The sequence below is a fragment of the Cryptomeria japonica genome, chromosome 8, assembly GCF_030272615.1.
Source record: "Cryptomeria japonica chromosome 8, Sugi_1.0, whole genome shotgun sequence".
NCBI lineage: Eukaryota > Viridiplantae > Streptophyta > Pinopsida > Cupressales > Cupressaceae > Cryptomeria > Cryptomeria japonica.
This window is the reverse complement of record NC_081412.1, coordinates 212,122,672-212,145,732: the sequence shown is the minus strand read 5'-3', so window position 1 is coordinate 212,145,732 and position 23,061 is coordinate 212,122,672. Positions and strand designations below refer to the sequence as shown.

At 34.8% G+C, this 23,061-nt stretch overlaps 1 protein-coding gene across 1 annotated transcript; it reads left to right on the top strand.

Annotated features, from left to right (window-relative positions):
* Positions 1-19,111: 19,111 nt before the first annotated feature.
* LOC131067812 (1-aminocyclopropane-1-carboxylate synthase-like) lies at positions 19,112-21,268 on the top strand. Its single transcript, XM_058002972.1, has 4 exons — positions 19,112-19,322; positions 19,441-19,572; positions 19,844-20,004; positions 20,121-21,268. Exons 1-4 carry the CDS (start codon positions 19,167-19,169, stop codon positions 21,067-21,069), a joined length of 1,398 nt encoding a protein of 465 aa, XP_057858955.1. The 5' UTR covers positions 19,112-19,166; the 3' UTR covers positions 21,070-21,268.
* The last annotated feature ends 1,793 nt before the right edge of the window (positions 21,269-23,061 follow it).

Sequence of the window (23,061 nt, the reverse complement as noted above, 5' to 3'; positions counted from 1 at the left end):
ATCTCGGAGAAGAACTTCAAGAGAAGAAAGTTGTGCTAGAATATATCAGTTCAAAGGAGCAAATAACAAACATCTTCACAAAGCCACTGCCAAGGGACACTTTTCAGTATCTCAAAAGCAAGTTAGGGGTCCTACCCCTATCTTCTACTCACTGACAAAGCTCAGTGAAAGCATCAATTTGATGAATCTACAGAATATTATGTGTGGATTGATGCTGATTTACACACTTTAGAAGGTTTTCTAAAGGTGTGCAAAAAATAGTGAATAGAGATAAGTTGCTCTGATCGAGACTGAGATGATACACAACAAGGAAAATCACTTCACAAAGCAAGAAATCATGATTTAGTTCTTTTACTTTTTGGTATTGTTGTCAAAGGTGGAGAAGACTAAATGGTAAAATCCTAAATGAAGAAGATAACGAAAGACTAATGACAGGGAGAGAAGACTACAAAGGGGAGAAGACTGAATACAAGTCACAACTCAGAAGCCTAATGAAAAAGGGAGAAGACTTTAGAAGATTTTAATGGCTCAAGGATAACAAGAGAAGTCTAACAGCAATCTGAATCTGAATCAATTTGAATATCTTGTTGGTATTACCATTTAAAAGTTGGTTTTGCTATCAATGCCAAAGGGGGAGATTGTTGGCATTTCAATAGAAAGAAAGATTGTTGATATTCATTAAGGATATTGAGAAGGTTGTTGAAGATTATTTGATATAACTGAAAAGGGATGATAACTATCTTTATAACATTATTTTATCATTGATGTCAAGAAATTGATTTTTCTGATTCAGTATGATGTTGCCATATCTTAAGAAATATGTTTTGATGAGTATTACGTGATCGGTAAGTGACATAGAAAGAATGTGATAAGAAAGAGGAGAAATAAGTTATTCAATGGGAAAATATTACTGAGTTAGAAAATGATGAGATCATGATGTTTATATTGTTTTGATATCCTACATATGTTGTTGATTGTAAGGTTAATACTATACTATGTCACTGAGCAAAGAACCTAGTTGGTAAACCCTAAGGAGCCTAGTCGGTAAACCTTAAGGTTATCGATATCGGTTAATCAAGGCAGAATGTATATCGAGTAAAGTTTAGTATTTATGGAGTTGCAACCGAGTTATGACAGATCACATTGGATGGATAAAAGCATTATTTAATGAAGGATGCTGATGAGTTGGAGATGAATAAATGATTGGTATGTTGTGCATAAAGTTTGTTAAGGATCTATGGCAATAGAAGATCGGCAGGAAGATCTACAATGCATATTGAATTGCAATAACCTTGTGCAAGTTCCAAGAAAGGAATGCAAGTCCCTAGGCGAGGTAAAACATTTTCAGATCGAAGGATACACTGAACCTAGTCAAGATTGATGATCTGATGGCTAAGATTGATCATGGGAAATGTGATCAAGGAGATTCAGTGGTTAGCAAATTGTTTATAAATAAGAAATTATTGATGAACAATGTATGTGGGAAAGTGTAAGCACAGGGATGCTACATAGTGATTACCGAGCACAAAAGCTTGAAGACCTATTTGAATAATAGAGTAGGGAGCCCAGCAGAGGGACAAGATAAGTCCTATGACTAGATTGTTTTGAGCAAAATAGAATCTGCTTTAGCATTTTAGATGTGAAGTTGCAGATATATTTTTATTACTGTTATTTTGTAAGTGACAGAAAATCTCTTAATCGAGTGGACTTAATAGTCTTATTTGTAAACCTTCTAGCAAGGTAACATTCTAAATGAGTGTTTGAAATCCTTTGACAAGGTCACTTCTAACAAAGTGAAGATCCTAAGAGCTCTGAGGGAAATCCCTTAACCAGGTCTTGTAATCTTTAATAGGATTTGCTTTTAACCAAGCATACTCTAGAAGAGTATATTTCTTAGTGGGTCCGAAATCCCGTAGTGGTTTTTCCCTATTTGGGTTTCCACGTTAAATCTTGTGTTATATGTGTTATGACGATTATTTGTTTATGAGTTTGCATGTTTAGCAATTTTTAGTTATATTGCCGAAGTTTAAGTTACCGAGGTTGAATCTGTTGATTTTATGGAAGATTAAGTTTGTATGATTCACCCCCCCTCTCATCTTGTTAGCTATGGCATCAAAACTTTACATCTAGGTGTAGGTATTGAACCAACTCAACACTTCAAAACTTACTCCTAATCCTGTCCTAACAACTTGCAGAGGTAAAGGGAAGAGAGAATTGCCTAAAATAAAAGGAGGTGATGTACCAACAAGAGATTGTTCCTCTCCCTACCCAAAATAACACAAAGAATCAACTGAAATACCCAGGAGATGCACAAAATTTAGTTGTATGAGTGACCCCAATGCATGTATGGAGGTTAGAATTCATTGAATGTCAGGAGGGGTGAAGGTTTCCCACAAATCACACTCAGAAATAAGTTAACAAAGCATATATGAGAGAAGAGCCACCAAACATACACCTATGATGAAGGTAAGGAACATACACAACATACATAAGTTTGAAGGAAGGCAAGAATGGTGATTTCAATTCATTATAAGACCAATGGCCAAATTTACAATTGCAAAATTGTAAAATAAATACAAGAGAAGTGAAAGAGCATAGAATAGCTCAAGCCAATAGGGAGAGAACCCTTTACAATGAGGCTTAACAACCTTTATATATAAAAATGGTTTAAAGAGTGATCATGACCCCTATGTGTGCAGGGAAATGTCATTTTGGGAGTGCAATAAAGTGCTTGCACTTGACTTCTGTACATGCAAGCAACCTAGCCATACCCTAAAAATGCAATCCTAAGAAGAGTGGATTGACCGACCTTACAAAGTCAAAGCAGACAGACATCACATAAGTCACCACAACAAGAATGGCCTTGTACCTCTCTTGATGGAAATCCTGCCAAAAATATTAAATGCAACCTTGTGGCTCCACAAAAGAACGTGCATAAGTCACAAAAGTCATCAGAGCATTTAAATATTTGAGTGTTAATCATGCCATCCAGAAGTGTTGTCAGCTAGAAAGAAGTCTGAGGACTTTGGAAACTTAGATTCCTAAAGTGGGGAAGAAAAGGAAAGAATTTCGGAACCTCAGAATTCTAGGAAGGAGAAAGGAGAGCACCAGGGAACTTCAGAACCTCAGCATTTTGGAGTTTTGTGGAACTGAAAAAAGGGCTAAGGAAGGAACTTTGAAACCTCAGGGTTCTAGAGTTTCGTGGAAAGAAGAAAGGAAACAAAGGAAGAGCACTTCCGAACATAGGGGTTCCGGAGTTCCAAAGAAAGAAAGGAAGAAAGGCAAGGAGGGAACTTCAGAACCTTGGGGTTCCAGAGCTATGGAGAAGGAAAGGGAAAGGAACTTCAGAACCTCAAGGTTCTGGAGTTTCAGGAAAGAAGAAGGAGGCAAAGAAAAGGCAGGACTTAGCAAAGGAACCTCAGAACCTTTGGGTTCCAGAGTTCCAGGGAAGGAAGAAAAGGCGAAAGGAACTTTGGAACCTCAGGGTTTCAGAGTTCTAGGGAATAAAAGAGGAGGGGAAAGAAAGGGAGGAACTTCAGAACCTTAGGGTTCCAGAGTTCCAGGAAAAGAAAGGAGAGGTAGAAAAGGGAAGAAATTTTGGAACCTTGGAGTTTTGGAGTTCCGAGGAAGGGAAGAAAATGAAGAGGGAACTTCGAAACTTTGGGGTTTCGGAGTTCCGGAGAAGAAAAACAAGAGAAGGAACTTTAGAACCTCGGGGTTCCAGAGTTCCAAGGATGGAAGAAAAGGCTAAGGGAGGAACTTCCTCTGAGAAAGGCAACACCTCATACTTCATAATTCTTCTTCTATTCTCCTTGATCAACTGGGGTAGTGCTAGTCCATGGACAAAATGGGCATTCAGAAACAAACTTAATGAGGATGGTGATGTTGTTAGAAACATGATGAGATTGGTTTGCAAAGGGTATGCACAAGAAGAAGGTGAAGATTATGGTGAAACCTTTGCACCGGTGGCAAGACTTGAAGGTGTTAGAATTTTGTTTTCCTTTGCTGCTTTTAAAGGATTTAAGGTATATCAAATGGATGTTAAATCAAATTTTCTGAATGGTATCTTGGAAGAAGAAGTATATATAGAACAATCAGATGGTTTTTCATTGAGTGAATATGAAAATATGGTTCGCAAACTACACAAGGCACTATAAGGATTGAAGCAAGCTCCTAGAGCATGGTTTGAAATATTGCATGCACATCTGATCAAGATAGGATTCCAAAGAATCGGTGAAGATAGTAACATATATTTAAAGACTGGTGGAGACAAAATGTTACTTTCTGAAGTTTTTGTTGATGATATAATATTTGGTTGAAATGATTGCATGTGTATGTATTTTGTAGATGAAATGCAGAAACAATTTGAGATGTCTCTTATCAGTGAGATAAAATTCTTTATTGGTTTACAGATTCAACAACTGGAGAATGTAATATTTATCTATCAGACTAAGTATGTAAAAGAAGTCTTAAAAAAAATTTGCATGGAAGATTGTAAACCGGTTGGTACTCCGATGGTGAAATGTTATAAATTGTCAAAATAAGATGATTCACCACTTGTGGATGAGAAAGAATACAGGTCTATGATTGGAAAGTTACATTATGTTGTTCATAGTAGACAAAATATTGTGCATGTTGTTGGATTGGTCGCAAGATTTCAGAAAGATCCTAAGGAGACACACATGATAGCGATAAAAAGGATATTTAGGTATTTGAAAGGAACAATTTGTTATGGTTTGTGGTATACTTACAGTGATAATTTTTCTTTAAAAGTTTTCATAGATGTAGAGTGGGCTAGAAATGTTGATGATTGGAAAAGCACAACCTATGGAGCTTTATTTTTAGGAGAAAGATTGGTGTCCTAGATAAGCAAGAAACAATTTTGTATTTCAAGATCTACAGCTGAAGCAAAATATGTGGCAGCATCAATGAATTGCACTCAGGCTATATGGATGAGACATATTTTGGAAGGTTTTAAGGAGACATGTCTGAACCAGTGACTATTCATTGTGATAACACTAGTGCTATTAATATTTCAAAAAATCCTGTATTACATGTGAGAAAAAAGCACACTGAGTTGAAGTATCACTTTCTAAGGGAAAGAGTATAGGAGAAGAAAGTAAAAATAGAGTTTGTGTCTAGAAAAGAGCAGTTAGCAGATATATTCACTAAACCTTTGCCTAAGAAAACCCTTGAATATCTCTGAGGTAGATTAGGGGTTGTACCCCTGCACAAGATCAACTAAGATGCTGGTGATGCATCAATCCGGTGAATTCATTGAATATCTTTTAGTTTTGGATTGATGTGAAATGGGGTACTCCTCAGGGGGAGCAGCTACAATGAGATAACCAAAGATGTCAGCAATAGAGATGAAGATAATAGATGTATTTGCACCTTTGGCATTGTTGTCAAAGGGGGAGAAGAACTAGTTGAGAAGAATAACTAGATAACCGACCGAAGAAGATGTTGAGTAGAAGAGAAAGTACCAAACATATCAGTTCAGTTCATCATGATGAGGTTTTTTAGTATTGCCATCAAAGCCAAAGGGGGAGAATGTTGGCATATTGACATAACTCATAATGTGGATGGATATTGGCATAACTATTGATGATATTGATGAACGGGTATAAGGACTATTGGTGATGATATAGTTGAGATGTTGTTTGATGACTTGATGATTAGTTTGTGTTGTCATTGATGGCAACTATGGTTACATTGTTCTATCATGTTATTGAAGTCGTCTATGATTGACCAGAAAGCTATGTAATGGATTTGATAGTTAAATAGCAAATAGGACTTTAACTGATAAATGTGAAACTGTGTTATGCTTAAGTAATTCATGTTGGCATTCTACACTCTAATGAGAATAGTTGATGTTGTCATTGATGGCAACCAACTGGCAACCAATCGGCAACGGGTTTATCCACATGCACTAGCATATCAAGACATCATACACTAGCAAGCATTGGCACCGACACCATCATCGACAAACACTTTCACTCACATCCAGATTACACCAGAAATGAAGTATATCGACTCTCAGGCCGACATAAGACAAGTTTTGTTTATGTGAATTATATTGTAAATATAATTGATTATTTGTAAGATGACATGATGTATTGTAATAGACATATATGTATGAGATCGTATAGATCATTTTTGTAATGTAATGGATAGGTGATTATTATTGGTATATGTGAAGACAACGAAAGGTTTTTGTTAAGGTATCTAACTGAGCTTAAACAGGTACTGAATCAGACATTTGAGATGCTATTTTGAGTAGTACATTATATTGGATTTAATTATCCATTTTGTAGTCAGTGAGACTCTTTTGAGTAGTGTGCTCTAGGCAGTTGGCCTTCTTGCATGTGCAGACCCCTATTGTAAGTAGTATTTATTCATATTGGCCAGTGAGTAAATATTGTGGGTCACAAATCCCACCGAGGTTTTTCCCACACCGGGTTTCCTCATTAAAATATTCTATGTTATGGTGTGCATTTATGTTGTCTCTATTATTTCTCTTTACTGCACTATTTCTTGTTTACCAGTACATTGTTTTGGGTTGCAAAGATATAAATAAGTTTAAAGATTCCACTAACCAGTTAGACATTGATTCACTCCCCCCTTAGTGTCTTTGGGACTGTCATTGAATCTAACAATTGGTATCAGAGCTTGGTCCTCTATTTGCAAAAGCCTAAGAACTTGAGGAAGATTCTAAAACTGGTACAGATGGAGAATTTGAGAAAATAGTTGGAAGGAGCTCTTGAAGATTTTGATGCAGAAAAATTGAAGAATATCAAACTTGAAGATGATCTGAAGACTGCTAAGGAATTCATTAAAGGACTTTAGGAGAACCTGGTTATAGCACAAAATAAGAGAAAAGAACTTCATGAGAAAATGCAGAAACATGATGATGAAAAGGAAACTCTTAGTGATATTGCAGACAAGTTGAGGCAAGAGAACACTAACATGAGGAATGAAATGCAAGACTTAACCATGAGACTATGTAAGGATATTGAAGATAGAAAGAAGAATGAAGAAGATTTGACTAGAAGACTTAATGATGGAGGTAATGAAAATATGAGACTTCATCATGAAATTGATATGCTAAAGATAATTTTGATTCACATGCAATATGATAAAGAAGAGCTTGTTAGACAAGTTGGAATTCTTGAAAATGAGTTGATCACTGCAAATGAACACAAAGACAAATTAAAGAAAATTTCAAAAAGACTTGATGACATGCTGAAAAGACAAAAACTTGATGGAGATACAATTGGACTTGGATTTGAACATGGAGAAAGTTTTGGGACTGCAAACAATCAAGATCATAGTAAACTAGTAAGACAACCTAATTCTTATAAATTTAATGGGAAATGTTTTCATTGCAACAAGTTTCATCATAGAGAAAATCAATGCAGATTTAGAAATAATCCGAATACAAACTTACCCACCGGTCAATGTTCCAAATGCAATAAAGTTGGTCATAATTCAAAAAATTGCAGAATGAATGTGAAATGCTATGTTTGTGGTAGATTTGGGCATTTATCTAATCAATGCAGAACACAAACCAGTCAAGGATGTGGAAAAGCTATTTAGAGGAATAATGTAACTTACTATGCATGTAACAAGATTGGGCATATTGCAAAATTTTGTAGAAGCAAGACTATACCTATGAATAATAAAGGATCTAGTGTGAAGGGAAAAGAAAAGGTAAATGAAATAAAGCAAGAATTTTCAAAACAATGGATTAAGAAGGGAGATCAGAAAGTTGATGAATTTGTCTCTACACCACTTGAACATAGTAACCCTCCACCGGTAGGAGATTCTTCATCCAACTAAGGAATAATCCTTAGGGGGTATTGCAACAAATTGAAAATCATGCATTCTACCTAGGGTTGATGTTAAGTTCTCACTTAACCAGCGAGTATTTAATGCGGTTTTTGAAGAAATTTTTGGTTATATAACACCGGAAAAATCTCATTTCAAATCACCAAGCATTCAAGCATTCAAAGAGCATGAAATTGAGCAAGGGCAATCTAAAGGCGAAGAAGTGAAGTGATTTTTCAGGCATTCAAGGATTTCAAGCTAAGAGGTATTTATCTTTCGAAATGACATCCTCATCTTCTGCACCTGAGTTTATTGCAAACCCTATTGTGGTAGAAAACGTTAAGCACCCTAGGCCTATGTTTAAAATCATCCCTGAAACTGCCAAGCAAGATGATTCTATCAGAGCTTTTTCAAAAAATTTGAAGGGAGTCTCTTTTGCCGAAGACCCTAGAATGTACATTCATTGCAACATAGAAAATCTAGGAACTGATGATTTGGAGAACATGTATAGTGGTGCCATTACTGATGAACAAGGTTTAATTAAACTGGAGCATAAGATAGTTGAAGAATTAGGATTCATTGAGATACTGAACATACCTGAATTTCCTAAGGAGGTAGTCCGTCTAGTTCTGAGTATAATTCATGGAGAGTTCATGTGGCTTGACTCTATTTTTAAAATCTCTAAGGAAGCAATCAAGGCAATTACTAGTTTACCCTCAACTGGTAGTAGGCCCGACAAAACTAAGAAGGTACCTAACAAGGGAGTTATGGAGTTAACCGGAGCTACATCTAACAACAGATCTCTTAGGGTTAATGACATTACTAATGCTAATGTGAGATATGTGAGCATGGTACTTGGGTACAGAGTAACTCATGCAAACAGATTAAATTCAATTTCTAGCTTATGTATTCATAATGCATATGAGATGGTAAAGAACAATGCTAAAATTGATATTTGTGAATGGCTTAAAGATGAATTAATAGACAACCTGGAAAAGATTAAGGGTGACAAGAAATGGACATTTCATTTTGGCAACCTACTTGTGTGTCTAATGCTTTACTTCACCAAATAGATACCCAACATTGGTCATAAGGACTTTGGATATGACATCTTGATAGGAAAACAAATCAAGGAAGCTATCACCGGTATGGACTCTATCAGTGACAAAATTATAACAAATTACTTTAAAAACTTTCAGACTAGGATGAGAGCTAGAGAATGGTTACCCCAGAGCATAGTAGACAAGTATGAAAAGCAAATCTTCTTTGTAATCAAACGTGATGAGACATGGATGGAAGGAGTTAGCCCTAGAACTATTTGGGTTACTGAAATGGGTTATGAAGTTGATTTACCCATTCTTGAAACATATGCTAAAACACTACTTGATGCACCTAAAGAACCATTTGAAGAAATTTTTGGTAATGCCGAGACCATTGAGAGTGTTGTTTAGATGCAGAAGTAGAGAAAAAGGAGAGAAAATTTTATTAGAGATGCATCCAATATGGCTAAGGAGGTCAAGGAAAATGTAATGAACATAAGTGGTATATCTGCCAATGAACTGGAAGGATTAAAACTGGAAGCTCATGTTTCACCGATTGTTACTTCTTCGGATACAGATAGTGGGAAAGTAGCAGAGTTCAAAAGAGTTGAAATAAAGAAGAGGAAACCCTCATCGGTACCCTCTCCTTCTTCCAAAATGACTAAAACTTTGAGGAAGAAGCAACAAGTTGTAAGGGAACCTAAAAAGAAACTAACACCAAAGAAGAAATAGACTAAGAAATCGGATACTCTGATACCAGAGGAACTGGTAAATGAGATAACATAGGATGGAAATCTTTGCAATGCAAAAAATACTATCATTCTTACAAAGATTCAGACCAAGACACTATAGAGGCTAGTATAATTTTGCATTTAGACATCTATAAGAAAGTTTTGATTGAAGTTGTAGATGATCTGCCGAATGACTTATATTTAAGGTTAGAAGCTAAAAGAATGTCAGTGATGGAACTAGATAAAAAGCTAAAATTTGAAGCATTATTGGTAGTGCACCCTGTAAACTCTAGAGAGGAAATTGATGAACTAATTTATGAAGAAAACCGATCGGTTTTTATCAGTGGACATCGACAGGTTAGCCTAATGGCTGGGAGAGTTAAGGAGATTGCTGATGAGACTACAGACAAATGGGAATAATTTATTGAAAAGGAAAAGAAAGAGGAAAAGGAAAGACAAAAAATAGATAACTATTTTGCTAAGGTGTACCAAAAGGACAAAGGAAAAAGAAAGATTGGTGGTGTACCTGCTATAAAGGTAACAGATAACATCCCTCCACTAGCTTAGGATACCCCTCCATTAATTTTAGCATCACCGATACATACAAAAAATCAATCGGATAAGGAAACTGATGAAGTAACTCATGATGATACTAACCCAAAGTTTGAAATACTTTTCACCATGAATGTGGATACATAGGATATTAACATTGTTGTTGATAAAGAGACTGCAAAGGTTAAGGTAGATGATGTTAAGGACAGTAAGATCTCTGAGATACCGACACACACTGTTGACTCTTAGAAGACTAAGATACTAGCACAAGCTGAGTAACCGAAGACTGAGAAACCAATAGAGGATAAGGTAACTAACACAGAGCAACCAGAATCAAAGAAACTGACAGTTGAAGAGGTACTTGTACAGACTGAAAAATCAAAAGCAGAGGTACAAACAAAGATAGAGAAACCAGAAGAAAATGTAAGTAAAGAGGAAGCAACTCATGGAAATAAGGAGGAAATAGTGAAGGTAATTGGGCAAGCATCTTTTGAAAGGAAATCCATAGCAGAACCAAGCACATCCACTGGAGAATTCAGACCAACTAACATAACAGATGTTCTATTGGATTCTATCAAGAGGATAACAGATTGCAATGCCTTAGCATTTAAGGCTATTGATAACACATTACCTATCTTGAAGATGATTGCACCTACCTATAAGATAGATCACATTAATGATTCTTTAGGTAAATTGGACACATTGTCCAAATTCATTGTTGAAAATTTCATAACTATAGATAAGGTGAATGAGGATACTATAAAGTAAAGAGTAGATAAAGAGAAAGGAGAATTCTCTGAGAAAACCATAAAAAACAATTGGATCTAGAGATTGTTGAAGAATTTGGTGTTGTGGTTTCGAATATGTGTTTTTAACATTGTAATGAGGTTATGACCGCAACCGCATCATGTTTTGGCTACCGGAAGTCATTGTCTGATGTATTTTCTGTAGGGTTTAAGAACTAATATTCAAATCTTATAACCGGTAATGATTTTGAGTTCGGCGGTGTATTACATTATATTTATAAGAGGGTGATGACGTGGCTAAATCTGCGTGAAGTGTTTAAATGTTTTTTTGGCACGATTAAAGATGGAATCTCTTTGGAAATAGTGAAGAACATAGAAGAATGTTTTAAGGGCTTGATTGATTATCATATCAAAGTATGGTGATGATTTATGATCATTCAACAACTTTAATTGATTTGTAATTTGTTGTAATGATCCATATGATGATCTGTAATGATTTATAAAGATCTGTGATGATCTATGATGTAAATCTTATTATGAGGTTAGCATTTTGTAACCGACTAAATTGTAAAGTCTATTTAGGGTAAGTCTATGATGATTTACTGTGTTGGTAATCAAAAGAAGAGTGTTTGGTTGAACTAGTGTGTGTGCCTGCAAGATAGAAGTAGATTGGAGCATAAAAGGATCTGTACAAGCAAGCAGAGAGTGCTATTTTTAAATCATACATATGTTGTTCCCTAAAAGATGCAACAGACTCAAAATCCCTTAATCGAGTAGGTCCTAACAGGCCTGATTGTATAAATCCCTTCACCGAGTGACTTATTAGTTTGGGCTCTAAATCCTTTCACAAGGTTACTCCTAATAAAGTAAAGTTCCTAATAGGGCTGAGGTAAATCCCTTAACTAGGAGACTCCTAACAGCGTCTGCTCCTAACCGGGCTAGGCTCCTAACAGGGCACATTCTAAAAGAGTGCAAAATTATTGTGGGTACCAATTCCCACCGTGGTTTTTCCCATTTGGGTTTCCACGTGAAAATCTTGGTGTTCATGTGGTGATTGATTTGTGTTTGTGTTAAGTTGATATCTTTCTATTGCATGCATGATATGGAACACTTAAATAAGTAGTTTGATAAATCTGATTAGCAGATTGATTTTAGTGGCTACCAGTACTAGTTATGATCTGTTTTGGTGAAGTATTGATAAGTTTGGTTTAGGATTTCAGTTTGTTATTAATACTAATTCAACCCCCCTCTCAGTATTAATTGGATCCTCTAAATAACAACCATCAATGCCAAAGGGGGAGATTGTTGGATATTGTTAGTCATTGTTGTTGCTAGGATATGTTGTTCTCATTGATGTCAACATATTCCTATGTATTGCTTCAGTAATTGTAGATTGGGAAGATCTTATGATTCGGTTTGTAGTGTTGGTTTGTTGATCACTATTTTGGAGAGTTCGATATATCCTCCAGTATATTCCACCATGATCAGATCTTGTGTTGAGCTTTTGGGATATTTCTTGGGATGGTCTTGTGTATCTTCATTTCAGATGGATCATGATTTGGTGCTCTACAAGTTATCTTTCTTCATGACAGTTGCTGTTTGGTTGTGTTCTTAAGCTTTCAGATGTTGACCAATGAAGATTTGATAAATGGTGTTGGTGTAGCTATTCCTAATCATTCTAGTGTGCTTTTTGGTCTTTCCTAGTCATGTCCTATTTGTTTTAGGGATCCACATTTATTGTTGTGCATTTTTTTGGTGGTTTCTATCAACCGGTGTTGATTTTTGTGTTAACATGTGATTTTTTTGTTGGTGTAGCATGTTGCGGTTGATCTTGACATGATTTCCAATGGAGTTGTGCATTTGGGAATTTTTTTAGGTCCATGTTATTCCATGTAAACCATCATATTAGTCTGCTGGTCAATCTTTGTATCGTGTGATGTAATTTTGTAATTGAAGGTTAAGGGTTTAGTTGACCTTGTTATCAAAGTTGATGAATTGTATAAATAGGTGATGTATTCATATGATTTAGGTGTTGATGTTGTGTCTGCATTATCAGAGAGAGTTTTATGTGTGAACAAGTGATTCATCCTTCGGTGTTGAGTTTGAGGTGAGATTGGTGTTGTAGGGAAAACATTTGTGCTTAACCGAAACTGTAATCAGACATTAGGAGATTCTATTCTTTCAATTCATTTATTCTAGATTGTAGTCCAAATCTTATTGTAAGTCAGTGAGACTTCCATGGGGGTTGTAACCTTCTGGGCAGTATATTTGAGCAGTGAGCTCTAGGCAGTGTGCCTAAACGCATGTGCATTTCCCATTGTAACATTTTCACATACTACTGCAAAGTATCATCTTACTCTGGGTAGGTTCCCACCATGGTTTTTCCCTTAATCGGGTTTTCCATGTCAAAAATATTGGTTTTGTGTGTTGTGTTGTTAATTTGTTAATTTGTCTTATTACTATAGTTTATTAGATCTATGTTTTGTGATTACGTTTGATATTCTAGCGAAGACTGATTCACCCCCCTCCTCTCGCAGGTATTTCTTCTTGGTTGCTGCTAACAGGCAAAAGTGGGAGGATTATTTTCTATAGTGATCTTAGTTATATTCATTATCATGAATGTATGAGGTCCAAAATATCTAGAAATAATTAAGTCTAATTCAATCCAATAAATAGAAATATACTCAATGTGTTCTATTCTTAATATATTGTAAAAAAAAGAAAGATAAATTAGTTCATAGAACCTATCATTATTATTTGAAATTAAATATCTTGCTAAGTATTTATTGACTAGAGAATGATTCCAAGGATTTAGGGTGATAGATATGTTGAATTCAATAAATTTTTATATCCTTTGATCAACATGTATAATTATGGCGATTCAATGTAACAACTATATAACATGGAAAAATAATAAAATAGGTAACGTGACACCTTGAGAAAATATGGAAATCAATGTTAGTTCATTTAATACTTGATTTCCATGAAAGGATTTAGGCACATTAACCCTTTATTTTATGTAATAAAAGGACCCCATAGGATGTGCAATTTGGCACTTTTCAATTGTTTTAATAATAATTATCTCAACCAACTAATTAAATAGGACTACCCTAATTTTATAGAAATTGTGGAAATCTATAGCTCCTAATACCAATAAAATGCATAGTTAAATAAATTTTACTAAAATACTTACAGACTTTAAAAAATGACTCCCAAATCTAATATAATATTTGAATGTTGTTAGAATTGAAAGTCTTAACACCTTTTCCTATGAGGAGGATCAAACCAATGACATGGTGCTTGTGTTATGATGGGGTATCAGTTACACTATTTGATGTGGCACCTATGTAATCTTGAGTAGGCTACTAATGTTTCATTGACTCCATAATGGTAACATTAATAAAGAAGTAGGAGGATTATGTAGGCATGTAAACCACTAATTTGTAATATATATTTTTGGCGGTGACAAGTAACAATAAATACACAAGTATATTAGACATTAATGATTCCATTGCAATACCTAATTAACATCTAAAAAATGAATTATAATGGACACGTGATATATGATGGTGTGAGTTCATTATTGAAGGACATGGTACTATGGCCTCCTATCTACAATCTATATCTCTCTTCTAGATGGTGCTCTTGCTCTTCAAAATAGGGAGAAATTTGTTCCTATATTCACATCATAAATATGAAAATATTAGTTAGTTCATAAACTCAAGGAAATTTGACATCATCAATAATTATATATAGTAGTCTCCATAATAATATACAATTAAAGAAATCATTAGTGCCTTATAAGATTTGTAAATTATAAACAATCTCATGGATGATACATTAATATCAATTTTGAACAATAATATTTAGGAAATTGTAAATGTGCAATAAACATGATATCATTCAATTGAAATATCATTCAAGTTTAAACATAGAATTTTGTGTTAGGAATTAGGAAGGACAACTGAGGGGGGGAGGAATCAGTTGTCAATAAATTATAACCCAAAACCAATTATTTCAACTTAAAACTCAGTGCCGATAAAATAGATTAACAATTATAGCAATACCAAAACAACTTAATGCATGAAAAAAAAATAAAAACACATCCACAACACATGACACAGAGATTTTGACGTGGAAACCCTGTAAGGGGAAAAAACACGGTGGGAAACCTTACCCACAATCAGATGATACTACTGCAGATAGTAAGTGAATACAATAATGGGGTTTGCACATGCAGAAAGGCCAACCACCTAGAGCTCACTGATCAATCACAAAATAGGAGTCACACTGACTACACAGTTGGATCGTTAAATCCAATAACAATGTATTGCTTCAATATAGCATCTTCAATGCTGGATTCAGTACCAGTTTAAGCTCTGTGCATGAGGACCAAATACCTTCATGACCTTTAACAACCTTCCTTTAACCTTCAGATGATATCTATGTGATTTTCACAAGGATCTGCTTCTTTTTGCTCTTCACAATGATCTTCAATATATGCACACTTACACACACTTCTTCCAAATAAGATCTTACAATTATTTATATAAAACCTAAAACCTAATCATTAGGTCGACTCCCAAAAGATATTACATTTAAATCAATTACAAAATAGGTATTGGTGCAATACAATATGTTAGCCTCAATACATTTACACATTATCCAATCAATAAATTATTTCCAATTCATGTTGTGTTGATCTGGAACATGATATCTTGTATCCGTCAATAACCTAGACCTATCTACCGGTAAAGGCAAATATGTGAACCCGATCAGACCAATAAGCAAAACACCAAATGTAAACATCCAATCCATGTCTTTGACATAAAAAATGATCTCTAGATGATAACAAGTCATCATCAACTTCCTGAGCTGCCGGTGAAACATATTAGCTGTTAGTGAAACATATATCAATGACTGTGCATAAGCCAATATCCATATCAGGACCACAATGTGTCGGTTCATCAACAAACCAATATAACCAGAGTGCCAAATCAACAACGTAGACCTCTAGAAGGATAAGTGTTGACATCAATGACAAAACCAATGCAACACATGACGAAGTCATCCATAATACCAACATTTTGAAACATTCATAATTTTGCATCTTATAAACCTTATATCTAGCCTCTTGTATTGATAAGCCAGTGCAACACATCTTGAAGAGGTTATGAGTTAACTTCTATTAAGACAAGAGTTAACTCAATGAATTAGATATATTGATGGCACTTGAATAGATAGAGGTAAGACCTAATTATTATTATTCAACATAGGATGAGATAGAGGTGGAATATAATTTGCTCCTATCAAGGATGACTGTGCACATTATTTCTTATAAGGTAAACCTGGAAAAATAATACATTTATCTATGCAATAGAATATCACACCAACACTCACACCATTTTTTTACTCTTTCTATCCTCCTTCCCTCTTGTACATTCTCTTATTATCTTCCAAATCTCTATACTAGATTTTTGAGATTTCTATTCAAAACATCCCATTTTATATATTATCCATCCAAGTTATGTTCTCATTGAGACCCTTAGGACAACTTATTATCCTCCAAAACCTTATGCTATCCTCCAAAGCATTAGACATAAAACTACTTCCTAAAAAATCTCTTGGTATTTTCTTCCCCATCCTCAACATTAGCCACAATAGATATCACATTATTTGAATTGACCATAATTTAACATACTAAATTTATAACCTAGTTTTTCCTGTAAACTTTGACACACAAGATCTCAATATTAAAAACACTTTTATAGGATTTTCATGCACTAAAAGGGAGAAGAAAATGATAAATGAAGGTGGGAGGGATTATGATTTGCATAGAAATCATGACATTGTTAACTCTAATGTTGAGATACTATGCTAGAAAGCTAATATTTTAATGTTAGTATTCAATAACAAGAGAAAGATCCCTAGAATAAAGATAACCCATACTTATAAAAAATTAGATGGAATTACAATCTAATATGATAAATGTCATTATATTCTTAATAAAAAAATCTTTAATAAGTAGATAAATCTATCCAACAAATTATTTGCGTAAGAGAGAAAAATGTGATACTAACAAGCAACTTTGAGGGCATTTTGGATATGGAAGAAAAAAGGATCAACTTGCCCTAAATCTAATTTCACAAGATAAAAATAGAGAAACAAAGTACCTTGAATGTCGTGATCAAATCTTGATTTGTTAAATTTTTTGCATAGTAGAATACAGACCTAGCTGAAAGAAGAGACAAAACTTAGAAAACGGAGCAAATAACAAAAGAAATGAACAAAACATTAAAATGAATTTGCATATGAATGAAAACTAAATTAATTCATTGTATTAACCAATGTGCAAATGTGTGCAATTATACAAAGAGAACCATCACCACAAAAGAAAGGAATTGTGGAGGTAACAAGGACAAAACAACCACATAGAACAAAACTTGTAGTGAAAGAGGTCGAACAGGTTGTTGCATGTCTATTATTCATGGGGAAAATTAATCGCATCAGTTAACTTTAACATAGCAACTGCACTACTACCATGCAATTGATGGTTTCCCATAAATCACGGAGATGGTGGTGCAAAAAACTAACACTAACACCCTCCTTAAGTCTAACTAAGGAGAGATAAACCTAATAAGAGGAAAGAGGAAAAACACAGTGGGAACAAAACCCCCCCTCATTACAAGAGATGCAACTACATGAAGTGCAGAAGTACATCCTTTGAGAGACAAGAAAAGTGTGAACAACTATCAAATGATAACTTCTGCCATAATGTTGAATGAAGAACCTCCTCAAAAGCCAAGATAATGATCAAGATCAAGAATCTACATTAGCGCCCACAATGACACTACTCGAACAACAATCAGATGGCAAACAAAGGCAAAACATCTGACATTTGAAGATGCACGTGGCACATGAATCTGCATGAGTGACCCCAATGACACTACTCAACCATGCAAGACGAAGCTGCTAGTCAAAAATACAGGTGCCAATAGTGAACTGATCAAACTTGAAACAAAACCAAGAAGCATTAGCACTAACAGTAGAAAATATCCCTCATAATATGACAAAGGAGAAACAAGACAGGTCCACTGAAATGATGTGTCATAAAGGAGAAGATGAAGGCAAGACCCATGCAAACAAGAGCATGAACAAAGGAAGGAAGGAGCACGCTCTAGAAACAAAGGTTTACGTCAACTTCCATTCTTCAGAAATCTGTATGCAAATAATTCTTCCTTCCTCCTAGCTCTCGGGCTCTGATACCATGTTAAATTTTCTGCATAGCAGAATACAACCCTATCTAAAAGAAGAAACAAAACTTAGAAAATAGAGAAAAGAACAAAAGAAATGAACAAAGCAGAAAAATGAACCTCCATATGAATGAAAACTAAATTAATTCATTGTATTAATCATTGTGCAAATGTGTGAATTTATACAAACAGAACCGTCACCGCAAAATAAAGGAATTGCAGAGGTAACAAGGGCAAAACAACCACATAGAACAAAACTTGCAGTGAAATAGGTGGAACAAGTTGTTGCATGTCTATTATTCATGGGGAAATTAATTGCATTAGTTAGTTTAATCATAGCAACTGCACTACGGCAACGTCTACCCAGCCCCTACGATGCACCGACATCTTATGCATACAATACATGTTATACATACATTACATGTTACACATACATATAACTGCATGGCAATGTCTACCACATCCTATGCATGTAATACATATTACTCATACATTACGTGTTATATATAACTGCATGTAATACATATTACTCATACATTACAAATATATATAACTGCATACCTGCATGCCGATGCATTGTAGAGACTGGATAGACATTGCCCTGTACTGCACTACCACATGCAATTGATGGTTTCCCATAAATCACGGAGATGGTGGTGCAGAAAACTAACGCTAACATGATTAACATGAGAAAATTCACGGGAGCACAGATGCGTGATTAGGTATAGGTTGAATATTTTTCTTTGACTGGCAACAATAACTTTTTTATGGGATATGGATTTCGTTTTTTCAATTCAATCTTTTGACTAGTGTAATTTTGAACCATCATTATGTCTGTATTTGCTCTTTCACGTGCGCCCATGGTCCTGTAAACCCTAAATTTACCTCTTTACCTGTATCAATAAATACGCTAAAGTTTAAACGGAGTACCCATCTCTTGCGTAGCTTAGCTATTAATAACGAGTAAGGCGAGAGGAAGAGCATTAAGTGAATTTGATAACGAGTAACCCTCCAATGGGACTGCCAACAGAACTTTCCCGGAGAGCAACTTCCAATGGCCATGGCGAAGACAGTGCTTACTTCGATGGCTGGAAAGAGTACGACAGAAATCCTTATCATCCTCAACATAACCCATCTGGAATTATTCAAATGGGCTTAGCAGAAAATCAGGTGTCTGTTGTTATTGCATTCAGTGACAGATATCTTGTTGGCTATCGTTAGAGAATTCTTATTTCTTTATTTATCAAAGCTGTAAACTAATGCCATTGCTTTTTTAAATATCTTGCAGCTTTCGTTCGATTTAATAGAAAATTGGGTAAAAGAACACCCAGAGTCTTCCATTTGCGCGCAAGAGGGGATTTCCAGTTTTAAGGAGACTGCGAACTATCAAGATTATCATGGCCTCCCCAAGTTCAGAGAGGTAGAAATTTTCAGCAGCAAATTAGTGTTTAACCGTGAAAAATATATAAAAGTAGAGAGTATTTTTTTATAGTATATCAAATTTATTGTTGAATAAATTTATCGAAGTCAATGTTAAAAATTATATATATCATTTTTTATGGTGGGGGCTCTTTTATTTGTTTTCATGATATTTTGCCATCTCTTGACTCTTAATATAGCATTAAAAGATTAATAAAATTAATATTTATTAATGAAACTTATATATCATTTATGGTGGACTGTTAATGCAGGGTATTGCATTATTTATGGAGGAAGTAGGAGGAAGAAGAGTGAAATTTGATAAAGATAGAGTAGTCCTCACTGCAGGAGCAACTGCAGCTCATGAGGTGCTAACATTTTGTGTCATGAATCCAGGAGAAGCTCTCCTTGTTCCATCACCATATTATCCTGGGTAACTAAAACTTATCTTAATATCAAGAATCTATTGCTTTACAAATTGTTGGGTTAGAGTTTATATTGATTGGATTGAGAGATATAAATCTGATGTACGCAAATGTTGACAAGCAGGTTTGATAGGGATTTGAAATGGCGGACTGGAGTAGAGCTCATAGCAGTTGAGTGCAATAGCTACAACAATTTTCAAGTGAGAATGAGCATGCTTGAAGAAGCGTACAGACAGGCAAAGTGTCAAAAGATAAGAGTGAAGGGCATTCTCATAACAAACCCTTCCAATCCACTGGGTACCACCATGAGTGAGAAAACACTAAGAAATATACTGTGTTTTGCAAAAAAGAAAAATATTCATCTCATTTGTGATGAGATTTATGCTGGGTCAGTGTTTTCTGGTGAAAGGTTCGTGAGTGTTGCAGAGGTTGTACAAAGTGAGAGGGAGTACGAGAATGTTCACATTATTTACAGTCTATCAAAGGACATGGGATTGCCTGGATTTAGAGCAGGAGTCATCTATTCATATAACAATATGGTTGTTACATCGGCTCGTAGAATGTCAAGTTTCTGCATGGTTTCCTCACAGACACAATACTTGATGGGCGCAATGCTAAGTGACAAAGAGTTTGTGATAGAATATGTTAAAGAGAATAAGAAGAGGCTACGAGAGGTACATAACATGTTTGTGCAGGGATTGCGTGAGGCAAGCATTGAGTGTTTGGCCAACAGTAATGCAGGACTTTTCTGTTGGGTAGACCTCCGCCATTTGCTTCACAAAGAATCGGAGCTTGCACTTTGGAAGGAAATTGTCAAAGACATTGGACTAAATGTATCACCTGGGTTATCATGCCACTGTAAAGAGGAAGGATGGTTCAGGTTCTGCTTTGCTAATATGACCTTGAACACCATGCAAGAATCACTCGCTAGAATTAAGCATTTTATAGAAAGGAGGAGCAAGATGTCCACGTCCCTGCCACTCTGTGAACAAGGATGTAAACTTTCCTCATTAACCCCATCAAACAACAAACACAAACTTCCCACAGAGCCTTGGCACCTCAATTACATGTAAGGAAGGCTAGTGAAAACTACAGGTTGCATTCTGTGGTTGGAATATTAATCTTGACATTTCATATAGTCCCACTAACTATGTATGTGAGGCTAGTTATATACACGAAGTACACTCATAATTAGGAATTTATTAGAAAATAATTTATTTTGTTCTGGTAAAGTCTTTAGGTAGATTGATTTACAAACAATAGAAGAAATAATGAAGGAAATAGAAAATCATATGTAATATGTCTAAGATGATGATGCAAGTTGATAATATAATAAAAATCTTTATAATGCTTCAGCACAAATGTTTGTTTCTATTAGGACCTAGGCATAAGGCATGTATTTAAATGTTTAAAGAATATCATTAAATTGAAAAATAGAATACATAGATCATCTCATAAACTAGAGCTAGGTCATCTGATAATAAGTAGTAGAAAAATGGTAGCAAGGATTAATTTGAAATTTAAGTTTTACATATTTGAAATTTAATTTATGTGTGCAAAAGTGTTCTTGGTCATATCTATGCTTTCATACCTAAAAGTGGATGGTAAGTTTGATATCTAAGTACATCATAATTTTCTCTCAGGTTAATGTCATCAAGTGAATTATTATTGAAAGTATCCATCAGCTTGTAGAATTATTATTGCATAAAGTGACCAAAGTGGGCACAAAAACAATGAAAATGTTAATTAGTATATGATTTTCATCATTACACTTAAAGTAAAATAGGTAGTCAAGAGGGAAAGTAAATATTTTAAACACTTAAAGGATATAAATATAAACAATAATTCTTGAATTCTCCTCAACATAAGTGCTCCAACAAGAAATATACAAAATAAAAATAATCACGCAATTAGTATCACCTATCACATATAGAGGCACCAACTACACATTTCTTGAAAACTATCTTCAAAAATATAAAACTTAAAATGGATTAGGATCCAAGTCTCTATACAAGTGGGAAGTGATCAGATTGTTATGCACACCAGTATATTGAGAGGAGGGGGGGATAGGGGCTAAATCAATATATGCCAATATAAACCTGATTGAACATTAATTATCATAAACAACTTTCTCTAGAAGAAAAAGAACTATCCTCAATCCCAAAACATCATTAGTAGCGTATACTAATGTTTTCTTAGTAATCAAGTTACTTACTAAATGATGAACATAAGAACATATCCGCACAAAGAAAGACTAGATTTATGTGTCCAAACTCAAATTGAAAAAACCACAGTGAGAGTAGCTACTTGGATTAAACACCGAAATTCAGCCTCACAAAAAGAATAAGGAATTTACAATGTGAAGTAAGCACCAAGCTACTAGAGACACCAATCTCCAATTCCATTTGTATGAACCAACCTATAGGGGACATGAATCCCCTTCTCTAAGATATGAGTATGAGCTCAACATGTGAGACAAAAATCTCATTAGAATACAAGAGATATGAAATGTAGACCTTCAAGGCTAAATACTTAGCTTATTTATGCTTTGATCAACTTTATAACTTCCTTACATAGTGCATATGATCTTCAAATGAAACCATACTACGATTGAGATGTTTCCCACACATCATTAGCTACATACTCACACATCAAACACACCTTTCAAATATGCATATGAAAGAATACACTAGGTATGAATCTACATCAACTATATATATGAAATATAATGATAATTACTTTGATATATCAACCTAGAATAATATTATTACATCTACAAGCTAGCCAAGAGAATAAACCTTAAATCAAATATACAATAGGATTGATCCAAAATCCCATATGTTACTCCAAGTTAATGTACAAGCTATATGAGTTACCCAACTCACACTCTACTAGCCCCATAGTACATCAAAATGATATCTTTGACTGGCACATGTTATAATCCTCTAGAACATCAAATTATAATACCAACATAGTTATCCAACTAGCATAGTGAACACTTTGTCACTTCTAACTTTCTATTTACTAAAGCTTAGCCTCTAAAACTCTGGGGTATGACACATCAT